This window comes from Pristis pectinata, chromosome 16 (assembly GCF_009764475.1).
Source record: "Pristis pectinata isolate sPriPec2 chromosome 16, sPriPec2.1.pri, whole genome shotgun sequence".
Taxonomy (NCBI): Eukaryota; Metazoa; Chordata; class Chondrichthyes; order Rhinopristiformes; family Pristidae; genus Pristis; species Pristis pectinata.
In genome coordinates, this window is record NC_067420.1 from 27,435,976 (window position 1) to 27,453,547 (window position 17,572).

Consider the following 17,572-nt stretch of genomic DNA (forward strand, 5'->3'; position numbering starts at 1 on the left):
ACCCCATCTCCCCCTCCCAAGATAACAGGGACAGGGTTTCCCTTGTCCTCACCTACCACCCACAAGCCTCCGCATCCAACACATCATTCTCCACAACTTGCGCCATCTCCAGTGGGATCTCACCACCAAGCACATTTTCCCTTCTTCCACCCCCCCCCCCCCCCACTTTCCGCAGGGATCGCTCCCTCCCCGACTCCCTTGTCCACTCATCCCTTCCCACTGATGACCCTCCCGGCATCTATCCCTGCAACCGCACTGTGCTACACCTGTCCCTACACCTCCTCCCTCACCACCATTCAGGGCCCTAGACAGTCCTTCCAGGTGAGGCAGCACTTCACCTGTGAATCTGAGGGTGTCATTTATTGCATCCGGTGCGACCTCCTCTACATCAGTGAGACCAAATGCAGATTGGGTGACTGCTTTGTCGAGCACCTTCACTCCGTCTGCCACAAAAGCAAGGATCTCCTAGACTCCAGCCACTTCAATTCCATATCCCACTTCCATACTGACATGTCTAACCATGGCCTCCTCTACTGCTGCATTGAGGCCAGGTGCAGGTTGGAGGAACAGCACCTCATGTTCCTCCTTGGTAGTCTCCAACCTGACAACCTCAACATCGATTTCTCTAACTTCCAGTAACCCCTACTCTTTCCCCTCCCCCACCCTCATGACCTGCCCATCTACCCCCCACCTCCTTCCCTTTCTTCCATGGTCTACTGCCCTTTCCTACCGGATCCCTCCTCCGTCAGCCCTTTGCCTCTTCTACCTATCACTTCTCAGCTTCTTGCATCACTCCCTTTACATCCCCCCTCCCCCACCCACCTACCTCCCCCTCTCACCAGGACTCGCCTATCACCTACCAGCCTGTGCTCTTACCCCTCCCCCGTCCTTCCTATTCTGGCTTCTGCCCTCTTTCTTTCCAATCCTGATGAAGGGTCTCGACCCAAAACATCGACTGTTTATTTCCCTCCATAGATGCTGAGTTCCTCCAGCCTTTTGTGTGTTTACTTTTACAAGCATCTGCAGAATCTCTTGCATCCCCAGTTTATCTTTTGCAGCTTTTCTGTTTGTCACTTCTCCCACTTCTCCAACTTCTTGATCCATGCATGGATCATCCCACCGCCCTAGCCTCACCTGGCACACTTTGAACAGAGGGACTGTAAAAGTTTCTTGTGCCTTTTTCTTCCCCATGATTTTACTTGGTGTCAAAAGATAAAATAAGTTATCTTTATCAGTCACATGTACATCGAAACACTCAGTGAAATGTATCGTTTGCGTAGTGTTCTGGGGGGCAGCCCGCATGTGTCGCCACACTTCTGGTGCCAATATAACATGCCCACAACTTCCTAACCCGTACGTCTTTCGAATGTGGGAGGAAACCAGAGCACCCGGAGGAAACCCACGCAGACAACCTACAAATTCATTACAGACAGCGGTGGGAATTGAACACAGGTCGCTGGCGCTGTAAAGCGTTACGATAGCCGCTACACTACTGTGCTTGCTGTCCCTCAAGCAAAGATTAGTGCATTGTTTAGGGAAATAATGAAGTGAGTGAAAATTGTTCAGAAACATTTTAAAACAATTCATGCCAGAAAGGAGAAATTATATAAAAAATAGAATAATGTGATGTCCTAAACTTTTGGTTTATTGGAAGAGAATGTTCAGTTCAATGGAGGGCACGTAGAATATTCTAAACCTACCTAACAACAGTTTCAAATGTATACCTACATTGAAAATCTCTTAAACAATATCCAAAATGGATGTACAACTGAAATCTCTAAACTTTGCACAAAAGGTAGAAAGGACTTCAACCCTTTAACAAGCGTTCAATGCATTAATATATTAACAAGCAGAAATGGACTAAAAGGATGATTGGCAAATTGAGGAGAAAAGACAAGCTTCAAATCCAAACTATAACTAAAAAGATGATGTTCATCCAAAAGTAGTAAGGTGACATTGAAACAAAAATCTCAACCCACAGAAGGAATAGAAAAATAAGGATGAATGCAACATATTGAAATGATGGAGACAGAGAAAATTTCCCCCAAAAGTCTGGTAACATTATCGTATGTAATTCCCCTTTTATCCTCATCAATTGTTCATGGATGTCAGTTCCGGCGGTTCCCTGGCATCTAGCAACTGTGATTTTATCATGGTAGCAGAATGGCGAGTTGTGTTTACAATTGTCATGCCAAACCAGGAAGCAAAATACAGAACAAAGCTGGTGGCATTCACAAGATTAAATTAGAAACTGAAATATCAAACAGACTTATTCTTTTAAATCTAATTTCAATCCATTATTTTCAAATACTTATCTGAACAGTATTGCAGTCCCTGCACACTTTCTTAGGGCAAGGAGGTTTTTCAGCAGTAATAATAAAAGTTTGATATTTTTTAAGTTGAATCTTGTGATACCATGTAAAATTTTTAGATACTGCTCAGTAAGGCAAGTTTATAATAATGTTGTTTTTGTTGGAGTAGATTACAGTGCACCTTGTGGAATGGTTGGTGATCACTGTTTGTAGTTTTTGGTGTCTGCATTTAGCCATACCTGTCTGTACCCAAGAAATTGTTGTCATTTCTGTAGTAGAAAAACAGTGAATACTGACAGTTTTGCAGATGTTACATCTGCAAAATCCGTGTAATTTCTTTGCTCTCTAACCTAATAATTCAGTTGGATGCTGCACATACTCCAATCCTTCTTCCATGCCTACTTTGAGTGTTTTAGTCAAATACTGTTGTTGAGCTTGGAAATGTTACGATAGACTGGGCATTCAGTCTGCAGTTTGTCAAGCAGATAAGGATGGGCAACAGTTCCAAGTAAAGAGTTTTATTTAATTTTTTTATATATTTCCCTTCGTTGTTGTGGCTAAACTGGCCTCAAAACATTAAATCCTGAATTGGTGTGAATTGCTTTGGATCTGCAGCAAAGCTAAGTTTGTAGTTCAAGTATACTACATACCTGAATCGTGACTGGGCCCAATTTGATACTTGATTTGAGCTGGCAGTTTTGTTCTAGCTGCACTTCCTAATTTTTATAATTTGGGCCTATGCAAATCTGTCCTAAATTAGACTTTGTCACAAATTGATGGGAACTCTAGGTCAGATGGTCCAACATCAATTCTGTGGAAAATGCTGGAATATATAATTAAAGAAGTGGTCGATTAGACTTTGTCACATATTTGGACAACAAGTGAATGGGAGAAAATTATGACTACACTGTTGCCAAGTTTAATAACTCTATCAAGCTAGGAAAGAAGGAAGAGAGAAAACAAGGAACTATAGCATTTGGTTTGACATCAATTGTGCAAACAATGCTAGAACGTATTATTAAGGAAGTGCTAACAGTACATCTGGAAAACAATAATAGTATTGAACAGAGTGGGTGTGGATTTTTGAAAAGGTATTCACGTTTGACAAGTCTTTTTTGATGTAACTGCAGGACAGGTAAAGGCAATGTGGTATATTTAGACTTTCGTAATATTTATTTAATTATTTAATGATATTTATTTAATCTGAGAGCTCATGGTATTAGGATTGATATACTAATGTGGTCAATGGACAGAAACAATGTTGGAAGAAACGGGTTATTTTTGGATTTGAGACCATGACTAGAGGGTTGTTAGACAGATTAGTGCTTCTTCCCTAGTTACTTACGATCTATATCAATGACTTGGATGAGGAGATCAATTATGATATATCAAATGTGCTGCCGATACAAAGCTAGGCAGTAGTATGAACAGTGAGGAGAATGCAAAGGGCAAGGATATGGCAGGTGGAACGTTACTTGGAAAAATGTGAGATCAACTGCCTGTGTAGAACAAATAGAAAGGTGCAGTATTTTAAACATGAGACATTCACAGGTGTTGTTGTTCAGAGGGACCTGCGTGTCCTTGTACATGAATCACAATGAGTTAACATGCAGCTAAGCAAGCAATTAAGAAGGCAATTGGTATGTTGGCCTCTATTTTAAAACTATTTGAATTAAAGGGTAGAGATGGCTTGCTACAATTTATATAGATATTTGTGAGTCTGCATCTAGGACATCCCTCCCTTCCACCCTACAGAAGGGTACAGTTAGAATAGACGGAGTAAAGTAAAGTTCCCAAGATTTATTCCTGAGTTGGTGGGTTTGTTGCTGGTGGAGAGTTTAAGCAGACTGGCCTATTCTATCTAGAGCTTAGAAGAATGAGAGGCAATTTCATTAAAGTGCATTAACTTTTCGGGCAGTTTGACAGAGTGATGTTTCCCATGACTGGGATGTCTGGAACCAAGAATCAGAGACTCAGAGTAAGTTAACAGCCAATCAGGACTGAGATGAGAGGAAATTCCTTCACCCAAAGGATAGTGAAATCTGGAATTCTCTCCATCTCAGAGGGGTGTGGAAGCTCATTCACGGCATAATTCAAGACTGAGTTCAATAGAATTTAATATTAAGGGAATCCAGCAATATATGTTGTGCAGGAAACGGCAGGTATGGTAGTGTAGTGGTTAGCGTAAAGCTATTACAGCGCCAGCAACCCAGGTTCAGTTTTACCACTGTAAGGTGTTTGTACGTTCTCCCCACATCTGCGTGAATTTCCTCCAGGTGCTCAAGTTTCCTCAGCACATTCCAAAGACTTACGATTAGGAAGTTGTGGGTATGCTACGTTGGCACTGGAAACTCCCAGAACACTCTACGCAAAAGATGTATTTCATTGTGTGTTTTGATGTACATGTGACTAATAAAGATACCTTATCCTTATCTTATAAAAGAAACTAGCACTGAGATAAAAGATAAGTAATGACCTTTTTGAATGGCAGAGAAGCCACAATCTGAATGACCTACTCCTGCTTCTGTTTCTTGCATTCTGTGTGTGAAAAGAGAGCTCTGAGCACTTAGCTCTTGATTTCACAATTCTAGAAGAACTAAGTATTGATTTTGGAAGGTTATTGAATGTAACTTTTTTAAAGGTTATTGGAACAGCAGCCAGAGTTCATGGATATGAGTATGAATCCCATCAGAATAACTGGGGAATTTAAATTCAAATAAGTAAATTAATCTGAAATTTATAAAAAAGCTCATCCCACCAATGAGAACTATGAAACTATCAGACTTCTATAAAAATCCACCTTGTTCACTAATGTCTTTGAGGGAGGGAATTCAGTCATCCTTACCCTTTCTGGCCTACATGTAAATCCAGACTCGCCAAAGTAGTTGACCCTTAGCTATGTCCTCAGGGGCATGTAGATTGGCCAATAAATGCCGGTATCTCATCATCAACATCTTGTGAATGAATAAAAAGTTTCCAAACCATGTTGTTGCTGTTGTAATAATTGCAGCCAAAGCAATGAGCACAATACATATCTGAATAAGTTATAACTTGGTGAGATGCTCATTAAGCTTTTTATGGATACGCCTTTAATAGTTTAATTGTGGGATCTTTAGACAATGTATATAAATGAATAACTATGGTGAATTATATCAATAGAGAACATAGAACAGTACAGCACAGGAACAGGCTCTTCAGCCCATGATGTTGCACTGAACTAATTAAACTAGTATTTAAACGCCTAACTAAACTAATCCCTTCTGCCTACGTGATGTCCATATTCCTCCATTCTCTGCACGTTCATGTGCCTAAAGCCCTCCTAAACACCTCTATCATATTTGCCTCCATCCTTGGCAGTGCATTCCAGGCACCCACCACTCTCTCTGTGTTTAAAAAAAAACTCGTCCCTCACACCTCCTTTAAATTTACCCACTCTCAAATGCATGCCCTCTAGTATTAGACATTTTGACCCTGGGAAAAAGATACCAGCTGTCTTATTCTATCCATGCCTCTCATAATTTTATAAACTTCTATCAGGTCTCCTCTCAGCCTCCACCACTCCAGGGAAAACAACCTAAGTTTGTCCAACCTCTCCTCATAGCACATGGATTAAACCAGAAGATTAAACCAAACCACATGGATTAAACCAGAAGATTAAACCTCTTCTGCACCCTCTCCAAAGCCTCTACATCCTTCCTATAATGAGGCAACTAGAATTGAATTCAATAGTCCAGATGCATCCGAACCAGTGTTTTATAAAGCTGCAGCATAACTTCCTGACCCTTGAACTCATTGCCCTGACTAATAAAGGCAAGCAGGCCACATGCCTTCTTTACCACCCTATCAACTTCTGCAGCCACTTTCAGGAAGCTATGGACTTCGACCCCAAGATCCCTCCGTACATGAACACTGCCATTAACAGTGTACTGTCCTTTTACATTTGATCTCCCAAAGTGCAACACCTCACACATCCAGATTAAACTCCATCTGCCATTTCTCTGCAAATATCTGCAACTGATCAATATCCCACTGTATCCTTTGGCAATCTTCTAAACTATCCTCAATGCCACCAATCTTTGTTTCGTCAACAAACTTACTAACCCACCCATCCACATTTTCATCCAAGTCACATCACAAACAGCAGAGGTCCCGGTACGGATCCCTGTGGAACACCGCTAGTCATGGCTCTCCAGCCAGAAATAAGTCCCATCGACCACTGCCCTCTGTCAACTATGGTCAAGCCAATAATGAATCCAAATGGCCAAGTTACCATGGATCCCATGCATCTTAATCTTCTGGATGAGCCCACCATGAGGGACCTTGTCAAACACCTTACTAAAATTCATGAAGCCAACATCTACAGCTCTACTTTCATCAATGGTCTGGGTTTCAGAGTGATTTTTGTTCAAAACATTTCGCCAAAAATTCTAAAGCTAAGGAGTTAATCAAAAACATTTGCTGATTTCTCTCTGTTGTTTTAGAAAATTAAATAGAAATCATGATAATGTGTTAACATTTAGGATATGGAGCCTCTGTCAGAACACTTTTAATTCTGCAAAACTCATTAGAGGCAGATGTGGATTTAAAATGCAATCTTCTGTCCACCACTTCCGAAGGATTTTGTTAAATTAGTTTAGATTCAAGGGAAAGCGACCAGTATTATTACGTGACTATGTTATGAAGAGAGACTCTCACACTGCCTTGATTTTTATTGGCATCGGATCTTTTGAGTGAAGGGAGTCTACTTCCTGTATTGCAGAACTAGAGGGCATTGGTAAAAGTTTAAACTCAAATGTTTTTTTGTTTTTGCTAAGCAGTGTCCAGTGGATAGATCAGGTTCCCAGGAAAAGTAATTTAAGCGGAGCTGACAAATGAGAACCGTGTATAATTAAGAACAAAGATGGCTCTCAAGATTAGGTAGAGCAAATATTCAAATGTTGAGCAAAATAGTTACCCTGTTGAAACTGGAAATATCATTTATTGAATAACAAGCATACTTGCTAAACTTTTATACTGCTAAATCTAATATTGGAAGTTTTCCCAAGCTTTGTCTTTTCACACAAGGACAGTGTTCAGCATTGTTATGGATGGAAAAACTTTATACAACAGGATTGTCTATAGTTTTGGAGCCTGATGCTTGTGTCACAGTTAATCAGAGGGCCAGTATTCTTCCTTGAGGGTCTTTCAGAAATCTCAGCTTTCCTGTCAATTGGCCTTCCTCAATAACTTCAAGCTGAAGTAGCTCTTAACTGCTGAACAACCCCATGTTTTCTAAATGGTTGCAACATCTCCTAGATAGCTTTCAACTACACCCAATTCAACATTAGGAAGGCCAAACATAGTTCAAGCGTGCATCAGCGTGTGCCTGCATGCTTTTTCTCAGGCAGTCTCTTGGGATCAAGGATGACTTACTTCCACTCCAGTTTTGTGAGCTCTGAGCAAGGTGGGAACGGTAGACTCTCCCAAAGATGGAATGGGTGGGTGGGTAGTTTGTGAGGTGGTGCGCTCCTCCAGCCATTTATGTAGGACACCCATATGCTCCTCATGTGTGGTCTTGAGGTTGTCCTGTTAAACCATTGGTGTTCATCAGCCAGGGAAGCCCAAAGATCAGGATGGATGTTGTTTTGTTTCAGGGTGGCTTTCAGGATATGTTTGCATCTTTTTCTCGGGCGTCTCCCTACCACAGCAGTGAAACACTATCACAGCAGGAAGCATATTTCCTTTATTTCAGAAATTCTAAACCCCCTTCCTTCTGGCACCTTACATTCTTTAGCTGTTCATTGCTAACAGCCAACATGACATTGACCACCTCAGTTTTTCCACTGCTCTTACTTTAACCTATGGTCCTCTGAACTTGCAACATTCCACTGAGGAACAACCCCAATATCATCAAACCTGACAAGGGTAGTTTGGGAAACTGATCTCTACCTTCCAGAAGCTGATACCTCTGATATCTCCCCAATGGACCATGACCCCATCAATGAATATCAAGCCATTGCCTCCCATTCAGTTACTGACCTCATTTCCTTGAGAGATCTTTTTTCCACAGCCCACAGCCTAATTATTCCCCAACCATGCATGGCCCACTTCTACCTCCTCCTCAAGATCCACAAGCAGGATGGCCCTGGTAGACCCATTGTTTCAAACTGCCCTTGCCCCACAGAACATTTCCTCCTGCCTTGGCTCTAATCTTTCTTTCTCCTTGTGCAATACCTTCTGACTTACATCCATGATACCTCTGGTGCCCCCCACCCCCCACCCCACTGCGACTTTGACAGATTCCAGTTCCTTGGTCCCATCAATCTCCTCTTCACAGGGAACGTCCAATTATCCCATACCTCCATCCCACACCAGGATGGTCTGAGGGCCCTTCACATTTTCCTTGAACAGACCGAAGCAGCCCCCTTTTTCCCCCACAATCCTTTGCCTGGTTGAACTTATTACATTAAACAACTCTTTCATCTCCACTCACTTTGTCCAGGTTATAGTTGTGGCTATGGGAACGCGCATGGGCGCCAAACTACGTCTATCTCTTTTGGGTCTTTGTTTCAGTTCTATTCAAGAACTCCCCACCCCCACCAATTTCTTCTATTACATTGATGGCTTTATGGTGCTACTTCCTGCACTCATAGGAAACCCAAAATATTTATTACTTTTGCATCCAGTTTCCACTCTGTTCTCACTTCCACATGGTCCATTTCTGAGTCTTTCTTTCCTTTTCTTGACATCTCTATCTCCATCTCATGGGAGAGGCTCACAACCAGTGTCCATTACTAGTTCACCATTTCCCACAGCTATCTCAGCTACACCTCCTCTCTCCCTACCTCCTATACTGACTCCACTCCATTCTCGCAGTTTCTCCATCTGTGCCATATCTGCTCTAATGATGAGGCTTTTCACACTAGAGAAGATACAAAAGCCTGAAAGCACGTACCACCAGGCTCAAGGACAGCTTCTATCCCACTGTTATAAGACTATTGAATGGACCTCTTGTTTGATAAGGTGGACTCTTGACCTTGCAATCTACCTCTTCATGGCTTTGCAAATTATAGTCTACCTGCACTGTACTTTTTCTGTAACTGTAACACTTTATTCTGCATTCTGTTATTGCTTTTCCCTTATATTACCTCAGTGCACTGATGTGATGAAATGATCAGTATGGATGGCATGCAAAATAAAGTTTTTCACTGTACCTCAGTACATGTGACAATAATAAACCAATTAATTAATTACTGCCTTTAAAATGTCTTTCTATTTCCTTAACTGTAACTTGAGCTTCCTTAATTGGGAGCTCAATCACGTCTCCATTTCCCGGATTTCTGCTCTTGTCCCCTTCTCTCAGCCAGAGCAAGGATGGAGTTCCCCTTGTCCTCCCCTTTCATCCCACCAGCTTTCACATTCTCCATAATGTCTGGTAACTCCACCATCAGATACATCTTTCCCTCCGCCCTCCTTTCAGCATTCTAAGGGGACTGTGCCCTCTGTGACTCTGCCATCACTACCAACAACTCCCTTGTCACAGCTCTTTCCCATGTAAGCATAGCTGATTCAACATTCTTTCTGCCTCTTCCCTTCCCACCCAAATAGTCCTTCCAAATCAAGCATGGATCCACACAGGAGTTGTGCTCACAGTGTGTTTTTTTTTCTGCATTTATAAGGGAGCCACATTCATTCCATGGATTTCACTCTGGGTCTCCAGCTGCCCTTTGATTCTCTTACCACACCCATTCTGACCAATGTCTTCACCTTCCGACATTCTTCTATAATGCCCAGTGAGAGCTCAAGGAACAGCACCTCACCTGACTGGACGTGTTAATATTTAAGTTTCATAATCTCCTCAGTTAACTCCCCTTTTTTCCACACAGGTGTGGCTGTACCTGTCTGTTTCAATTTATTATGTTTCTAATTGTTTCTGCATCATTTTTCTTTCAATTGCCAGTTTTTTTGAGTAATTGTTGCCTTGACAACTTTGGCTTGCACCTTTGTCAGACATTCCCATTGTTATCTCCCCTTTTCCGTCTTTGTAATGTAAAATGGCTTTGCCTTCTCTCTCACTTGAACCATTAAATCTTTTTCTGTTTCCACAAGGACTACGTGACCTGTTCAGTTTTTCCAGCAATTTTTGTTTTTATTTCAGATTTCGGTCATGCACTGTCTAGCAGAACCAGTCTGTTAATAATAAGGTTATTATTCCTATCTGTACAGCTTTGTACAATGTTATTCCACCTGTCCAGGAAACCTCCATGTGATTTTATTGTCCATACTCACAAGCTCGTGGAAACGCAAGGGGAACGAGAGAAGGCCATTCGTCCTCCTGATGGCCGACTACCCTAGGCCCATCCAAACTTCCCAACAAGGTGCTTCATCTCCATCTTCCACAGCAACCTCTGGCCAGGTGCCCTCTCTGGGCCTTTCACCACTAGTTGCCCCCTCCCCCCACTCCATATTCTCTTCCCTCACCAGGACCCAGCTTTATTCCAGATGCTGTACTTCCTTCTTGTACTCTGCAGTATGCAAATGAAAATGTGTAATAGCTGTTCAGCATCATGATCAAGGCAACAGATACTTTACACCTTCCGTGCACACCACCTGCTCTGATTCTCTTTCACTGGTATCCCATGTGTATTAAATACCACTTGCTGCTGCTCTAAACTGGCAACTGTCCTCCCAACAATTCATTCAAGAAATTGTGATATAGATCACTTCATGGATTTATCCCACATTATCTCTGTAATTGCCCCATTAAACCCTCTCAAATGTGCCACTTCTCCAATTACAGCCCTTTGTGCATCCCACTTCCTGATTCCCCTTTAAAGTAAGACATCCATTTTCTTCGTGCATTCTGAGAGCACTTTGGGGTGCTTCTCTGCACTAAAAGCAGTAAGTGCCCTAAATTAATAAAAGTGTTGGTGAGAATTATAACTGAACACTATCCATAAACCCATCTATTGTGCATTTTGTGGTGTCCTGGTGGAACTTCTTGTGCACTAGATGCTCTTGTGATATGACACCACTCAGACTCACTGTTTTGTGCTCTAACTTGGTGCTCAGATATACCCCTCCTGAAAACTGTTATTCTGGAGCTTTGATGTTTGGATTAACAGGAACGTGTTTGGAAGTTGTACTGCAGCAAGCAAAATCTCTGTTTTCACATGATATTCTGGAGAAGTGTATGTATGTTGGTATCTTCTCCTCCATCTTTTGAGGGCCTTAAAAACCTTTCCGTGGGTGGAAGAGTCAGATATGGAAAAAGACCTTTTGTCGTTCTCTTAAAGCCATGCATTACTGAAGCGTATGTTATTGACTGCAATAAACTTATTATGCTGTATAAATAATACTTTGCAATTATTATATTGGCCTTTTGTACAAACTGCAGTTTTTCTATTCATATTCATCATATTTCCAGTGCAGAAGGAGGCCATTTGGAGAGCAATCTCATTCCCCCACTTATTCCTCTTCAGCGCCCATCGACTGCCCCTGATTCTTTTACCACCTACCTATGTGGGGAAATTTACAGTAAGCAGTTAACCTACTAACCAGCGTATCTTTGGGATGTGGGAGGGAATTAGTGAACCTTTTGCGGAAATCCAAGTGGTCATGAGGGAACATGTAAACTTCAAAAACCAGCACTAGAGTCCAGGATCAAACCTGGATACTGGAGCTGTGAAGCACCAACAGTACTCGTGCACTGTGCTACCCAATTTATTTGATTAGAAACCACAAATGCTTTTGTTTATTTATCTGTGAATGTGATTAACTAGCTATAAGTTAGCAAATTTCCAAATTCTTCTTTCAAAAAAAATCTTCCCATCCAATTTGCTTCTGCTTCCTCCCATCTGTACTTAAATTAGCTTTCTTCAGGCCCTTGTTTTGTGATACAGATTTATTGTCAATTGTTTACAGAGTCCTAGAGGCTAATTTGCAGCTAGCACATGTTTTTCAAAAATAACTCACTGAATGGCGATCAGTCAGAAATGCTAACTTGTGATTTGTTTTTATTGTTTTCTTCCTGCTGTACTCTAGAGTCTAATTGCACTTTAACATATTTTTGCTAATCAGGACCCAACCAGAAATAACACCTGGTTTCTGCATCTCAAGTTGTCATAAATAGATTAAACATTGTCCTGGGTCCATGATGCATACGTTTTTTAATATATACTTAATGGGGAAAAGGGGAATATCTTGATATTACGTAGCTCCTAGATCACCAGACATGCTATAATTCCAGTCTGCTGTGAAAAAAAATATATGAATCAGACGAGCTTCTTTTTTTGTTTTACTTGGCTGAAATCTTTGTTATGTGATTCCTCTTGGTAAAATTGGCTGCTTGTTGGGTCAGAGATGGTTTTCTCCAAGCTCTGGGCTAACTAAGTTATTTTCTTTTGCAAGCGATGAAACTGCTGCAAACTTGAGATTTTTATGCCTTGTGTTTGGTCAGAGCTGCAAAAGTTACACCAAAGGTGCTGAAACTAGCACTCAAAAGTTTTCTGTGACAAACCTAAGACAGTCAAGTGCATTAATGATAAATTCTAACAAAATTCAGATATTTGAAGTCTGTCTCGTCATTATCCAGAATCTTTTCATTATCTTTTGATGCAATTTGAATCAACAAGGTCTCTGGTACAATTATTTCATTTTGTACCTAATCTCCTATTTGTTTTAACTGGATTTAATGCCTTTACAATGCCATTTTAAGTTATTCATTGTTTGGAAGTTGGACTGTGCGTCTTTATGTCAGCTTAAGTATTCCAGCCGCTATTTTTTAGGCATTGATAATATTGGAGATAAGATGAAAAGTTTGTTGTAAATTTACATTGGCATTCAATCACTGATGAAGCTACACTGTTTGGAGTACGCCATAAAATATTTTTTTTCTTAAAATGTATTTTCAGAAACATGGGCTGTGCCAAATCAAAAGACTCTGTGGACTTGCAAGAAAAAAGCTTAAATGATCCCGTACGTAAATCTCAAACAGCTCTTTATGTGAAAGACCCCACATCCAATTCTCTTGTAAGTAAGAATAAAAGTTTAAGGTAATCCTTTAATTAGTGGAAAAATTAACCTATACACAAATCTTTCAGAGGATTTTGTTTTTGTTGTTAATAAACACCATTCCCATAAGAATTGTGTGTGTGCGTTTGTCATGCTGAATGAAGCCTCTGTGGACTGAATAATGACTGCATAATGGATTGACAAGAGTCAGGAGTACAAGAGCATCTCACTTAATATGCCACTTCAAAAGTAACTTGCACGTATTTCCAAACTTGGAGGCCGGAAGTTCCCAGTTTTATTTCTGATCACATTGCTGAACTGTCTGTTTGTACTTGTTGATGGAAATGGTCTTGGTGCTTTTGAAGCAGGACAGAGACATCCTAATTTCCTCTTTCAACATCCAATGCCACTTGATGGAAAATAAGTGTGTGGAGATCATGCAAAATCAGGATAAAGGCTCCTCCACAAAAATCTACATTTACATATTATATTTTAATGGAGAAAGACATTCTGAGTCTCTATTTTTAGTTCTAACTTTTTTTTCTACATTTAGTAATGGAACACTCCCCTTCCCAGTTAAGGCTACTTTTGTTCGGGCTTTGTCACAGCTGGCAGGCTGTGGGTAGTAGAACTTAACCCTTTTTCCAGTGGTTTGAAATGCCATTGTTGTAGCCAGGTCCGTGGGAGTAGTTATGTATCCTTGGTTAATTGTAGAAATACTATGGTAATCATAAGTTATCTTACTGTAAATTGGTCATGGAAGTATGTGGAGCAAATATGAAAGTATATTATGACAGGCCTATGAATCTGTGTGTACTTGAACAATGGAATATTCATATACTGTTAACATTCTTTTTCTTTAGAACACAAATAGCTGTCCTATGCCAGCATGTTCTCCAGGAGGTATGTATGAAATTCTAATTCCTGGTCTTACCTGTAAATCATTTGATTCAGCTGCTTTTTTACACCCCCCCCCCCCCCCCCCCTGCTATCACTGGACACTCTTTCCAGCTTTAATAATGAAATTAGTGATGTGATGTTGGGCAAAGTGATCATTATTTGTGATTCCTAATGCGTCAATGTTTGACAGCTTGGATTCAAATTCCTATAAATAATCACTAAGGATAAGAAATTGCTGGTGAGGTGTCATGATTACTTAACATTTTTTTAGTAAACTGTTGCTTGTGCTATATTACTGATGGATTAGATTTGACATAGTTAGTCATTATATACATTATATATAAAACATTACATAATATAGAAAAGCTTTTATTTCAGTGTGATTAATGCAGATTTTAATTACATTTGCAAGGTGGTGGATGCACCATTTCATGGAAGTGAAGGAGCTGTTTATTGTTAAAAGCAGTTCTTTGCCAATGAAAATTATTGTTGCAGCCAAGCTGAATTATTACCCATTGGTAGTTATGGTAAAAATTCTTGTAAAAGTGATTTTAGCCCCTCTTGAAATTTGTCTGCTCTCTAGTCCTTCCACGGGAATCAAGGAAAGAATTGGTAGGAATTCTGATGTGCTATCGTTCACTGGATCAGGGATCGGTTACAGCACAGAAAGATTTTCTTTGGTTCATTGTTTATGCAGAAAATTCTGTTTCTCAAGGGCTGTGGGTGCTCATTCATTGAGCACATTTAGGATTGAGATTGATAGGATTTGAATATTGAAGGGAATCAGAAGTGTTGGAGATTGAGCAGGAAAGTGGACAAGGCTCAGGATCAGCCATGATCCTGTTGAATGGCAGAGAAGGTTTGAGAGTCTCTGTGGACTGATCCTGCTTCTAATTCTCATATCCTTTAGCTTCGAAATTTCATACTTATCTGTTGGAAGCTCCATAAATTCAAAAGGATTCAACAAAATCCATTGAATTTTGTAAAGTGCCTCACTTTCTAATAAGTATAACCTTCCTCATAGTAACCTACTACCTAATAAAGTTTCTTACAATACAGCAATCTTAAGTGGTTAAAATGCTTTGTTCTAATAACTAAAGAGCTTGTCAGAGCTTCTGCTATATTCTAAAATCAAGGATCACAGTCTCAGAATAAGGATTGGGCTATTTAGGATTGAAACATGAAGAAATTTCTTCACACAGAGTGAATCTTTAGGAATCCTTTATCCCAGGAAACTGTGAAGCCTCAGTCATTTGGTTCATTCAGTACAGAGGTCAATAGATTTCTGGGCCTTAAGGGTGCAGGAAAATGGCACTGAGATAGAAGATCTGCCAGCATCTTGAAGAGCAGGTTTGAAAGCCTCCTAATTATTCGGTTTTCTTATCTTTTGCTACCAATTAGTAAAAATCATTAGAATGTTTGTTATTAAAAAGCTTTCAAGAACTATTCAGTCTCATTTCTATATCATCTTTCGTGAGGAGACAAGAATGGTGAATTAAGATTGTTCTAAGTAAGAAATGCAGAGCAAAATGGCATTTTTAAACTAGGGGAAAGTAGGTAAGCATTGTGCTCTCTTTATATAGATAAAACTGAGCACTGAATGGACCCTTTGACACTTTACAGAGCTATACAGCTTAACCTGAGACTTCTATGGTATCCTGTTTAATGATTCTTAATAAAATTGAGGATGGGGACTAGTACATAGAATGACACATTTTGTAATGGTACTATTTTCTGAATTAATATTTGTTTCCTGAAAGGTTTGTCTGGAGCTCAGGTTGCGCTGTTCCTGGATTCTCTGCTAGAAAGTGTTTGAAGTTGCCCATCAAACTTTGCTTAATCGCTCTTGGAAAATCACCACACATTACAAACTCATTTTGTTGATTTATTTTGTCATTGCTTTAGAACAGGGCATGAAAAGATTGGAAATTGAACTTTATTGAAGATGTTTCACCACAAAAACACAACGTAAAAATTAAAGACAGGCATAGCCCATATAGTATGACCTAAGCATTCACTAGCAATCCCACCCCCTATAAAGCCCTCTACAATATTTAATAAGACTATGGTTGATTGTCTACCTCTCCACTCTCTAGCTCCGTCCCCATATCTATTGATTTACTTGGTGTCCAAACATTTTGCTGTTTCAAAATTGAATAAATTCAACAGTTGAGCATTCCCAGTCTTCCTGGGATAGAGAATTCCAAACCTTTACAATCATTTGGTTAAGAAATTTCTCTTTGTCTCAGTCCTACATGACTAACCCATACCTAGACCTCATTTCCTAGTACAAGGCTCTCTCCTTGCCATATACTGTATTACATCCAGCTCCATAAGCCCTTGTTTTATTATAAAGACCTTTTGTGTGGTACCTTATCAAATATCTTTTGAAATTCAAATATATTACACCAATTGGTTCCTCCTTATGCATATATTTAAAGAACTATATTGTGTTTGCCAAGATACAATGGATCAAAAATGAGTAACAAGCGGGTTGTCAGAATTTGAAGAGGAAGCCTTTACTATATTCTTCCATTGTTTATTTTTGCTTTTAATATTTTGCTAGTTGATCTATAGAAGGATGATGGGAAGTATGAGATTATTACCTTACCTACTTTATACCTCCCCATCACATGAAGGGTACAACTTTTGGAGTATCCTAGGATTTGACCAAATATATTTCCATTTTTCATTATTTTCTTATGACATAGAAGGTGGTCATTGTGGCTCACAGAGCAATCCCATTCCTCACTAACTTTCTCCGTAACCTATTCTCCCCACATTGGTGCCAAATTCCCAGAAATACTATCACTCACCTGCACACAAGGGTCAATTTACACTCGGCCTTTAACATACCACACCACAAGACTTTGGGATGTGGAAGGAAACCAGCGCACCTGCAGAAAACCCATATGGTCATGGGGAGAACAGGCAAACCCATACAGATGGCACTGGAGATCAGGATTGAACCCGGGTCACTGGAGCTGTGAAGCAGCAGCTTTACCAGCTGTGCCCATGGCTACTGTGGCACTCTCTCTGTCTGGGATCTGGTGCAAGTAATGCGCATTAAGACATTTTGAAAGAACTAATTGATTATCCTGGGAGTGGATTCGCTTTTGACAAAAGTAGAAATTGGAGTGGAAAACAGTTGTGAATATTTTTCCCTTTGACCTCTGTGTATCCTGCTTAACAAAGGCAGACTGTATCACCATTGCTCACAGCTGATGTTCATTCTGGCCGTGGAAGCAATTCTGGCCCTGCAATTTAGAAAAGGATCTGTGGCATTGTGAATGTGCAGACAGAGACTCTGTTCCTTTGCACTTGTAACTGTGAGTCAGAGACCCAGAAAGTTGGGCACCATCACACTT

General features: G+C 40.3%; 1 protein-coding gene across 3 annotated transcripts in view; it reads left to right on the forward strand.

Annotated features, from left to right (window-relative positions):
- Positions 1-17,572, forward strand: part of LOC127578714 (tyrosine-protein kinase HCK-like) — an 84,047-nt gene that overhangs the window by 22,180 nt on the left and 44,295 nt on the right. For 2 of the 3 annotated variants that reach the window (XM_052031055.1, XM_052031056.1), the window contains exons 2-3: positions 13,205-13,322; positions 14,168-14,207. In XM_052031055.1, coding sequence (XP_051887015.1) covers positions 13,209-13,322; positions 14,168-14,207 — 154 coding nt within the window. In that variant the 5' untranslated portion in view covers positions 13,205-13,208. The remainder of the gene's footprint in view (positions 1-13,204; positions 13,323-14,167; positions 14,208-17,572) is intronic. The other variant, XM_052031057.1, reaches the window with a different exon arrangement.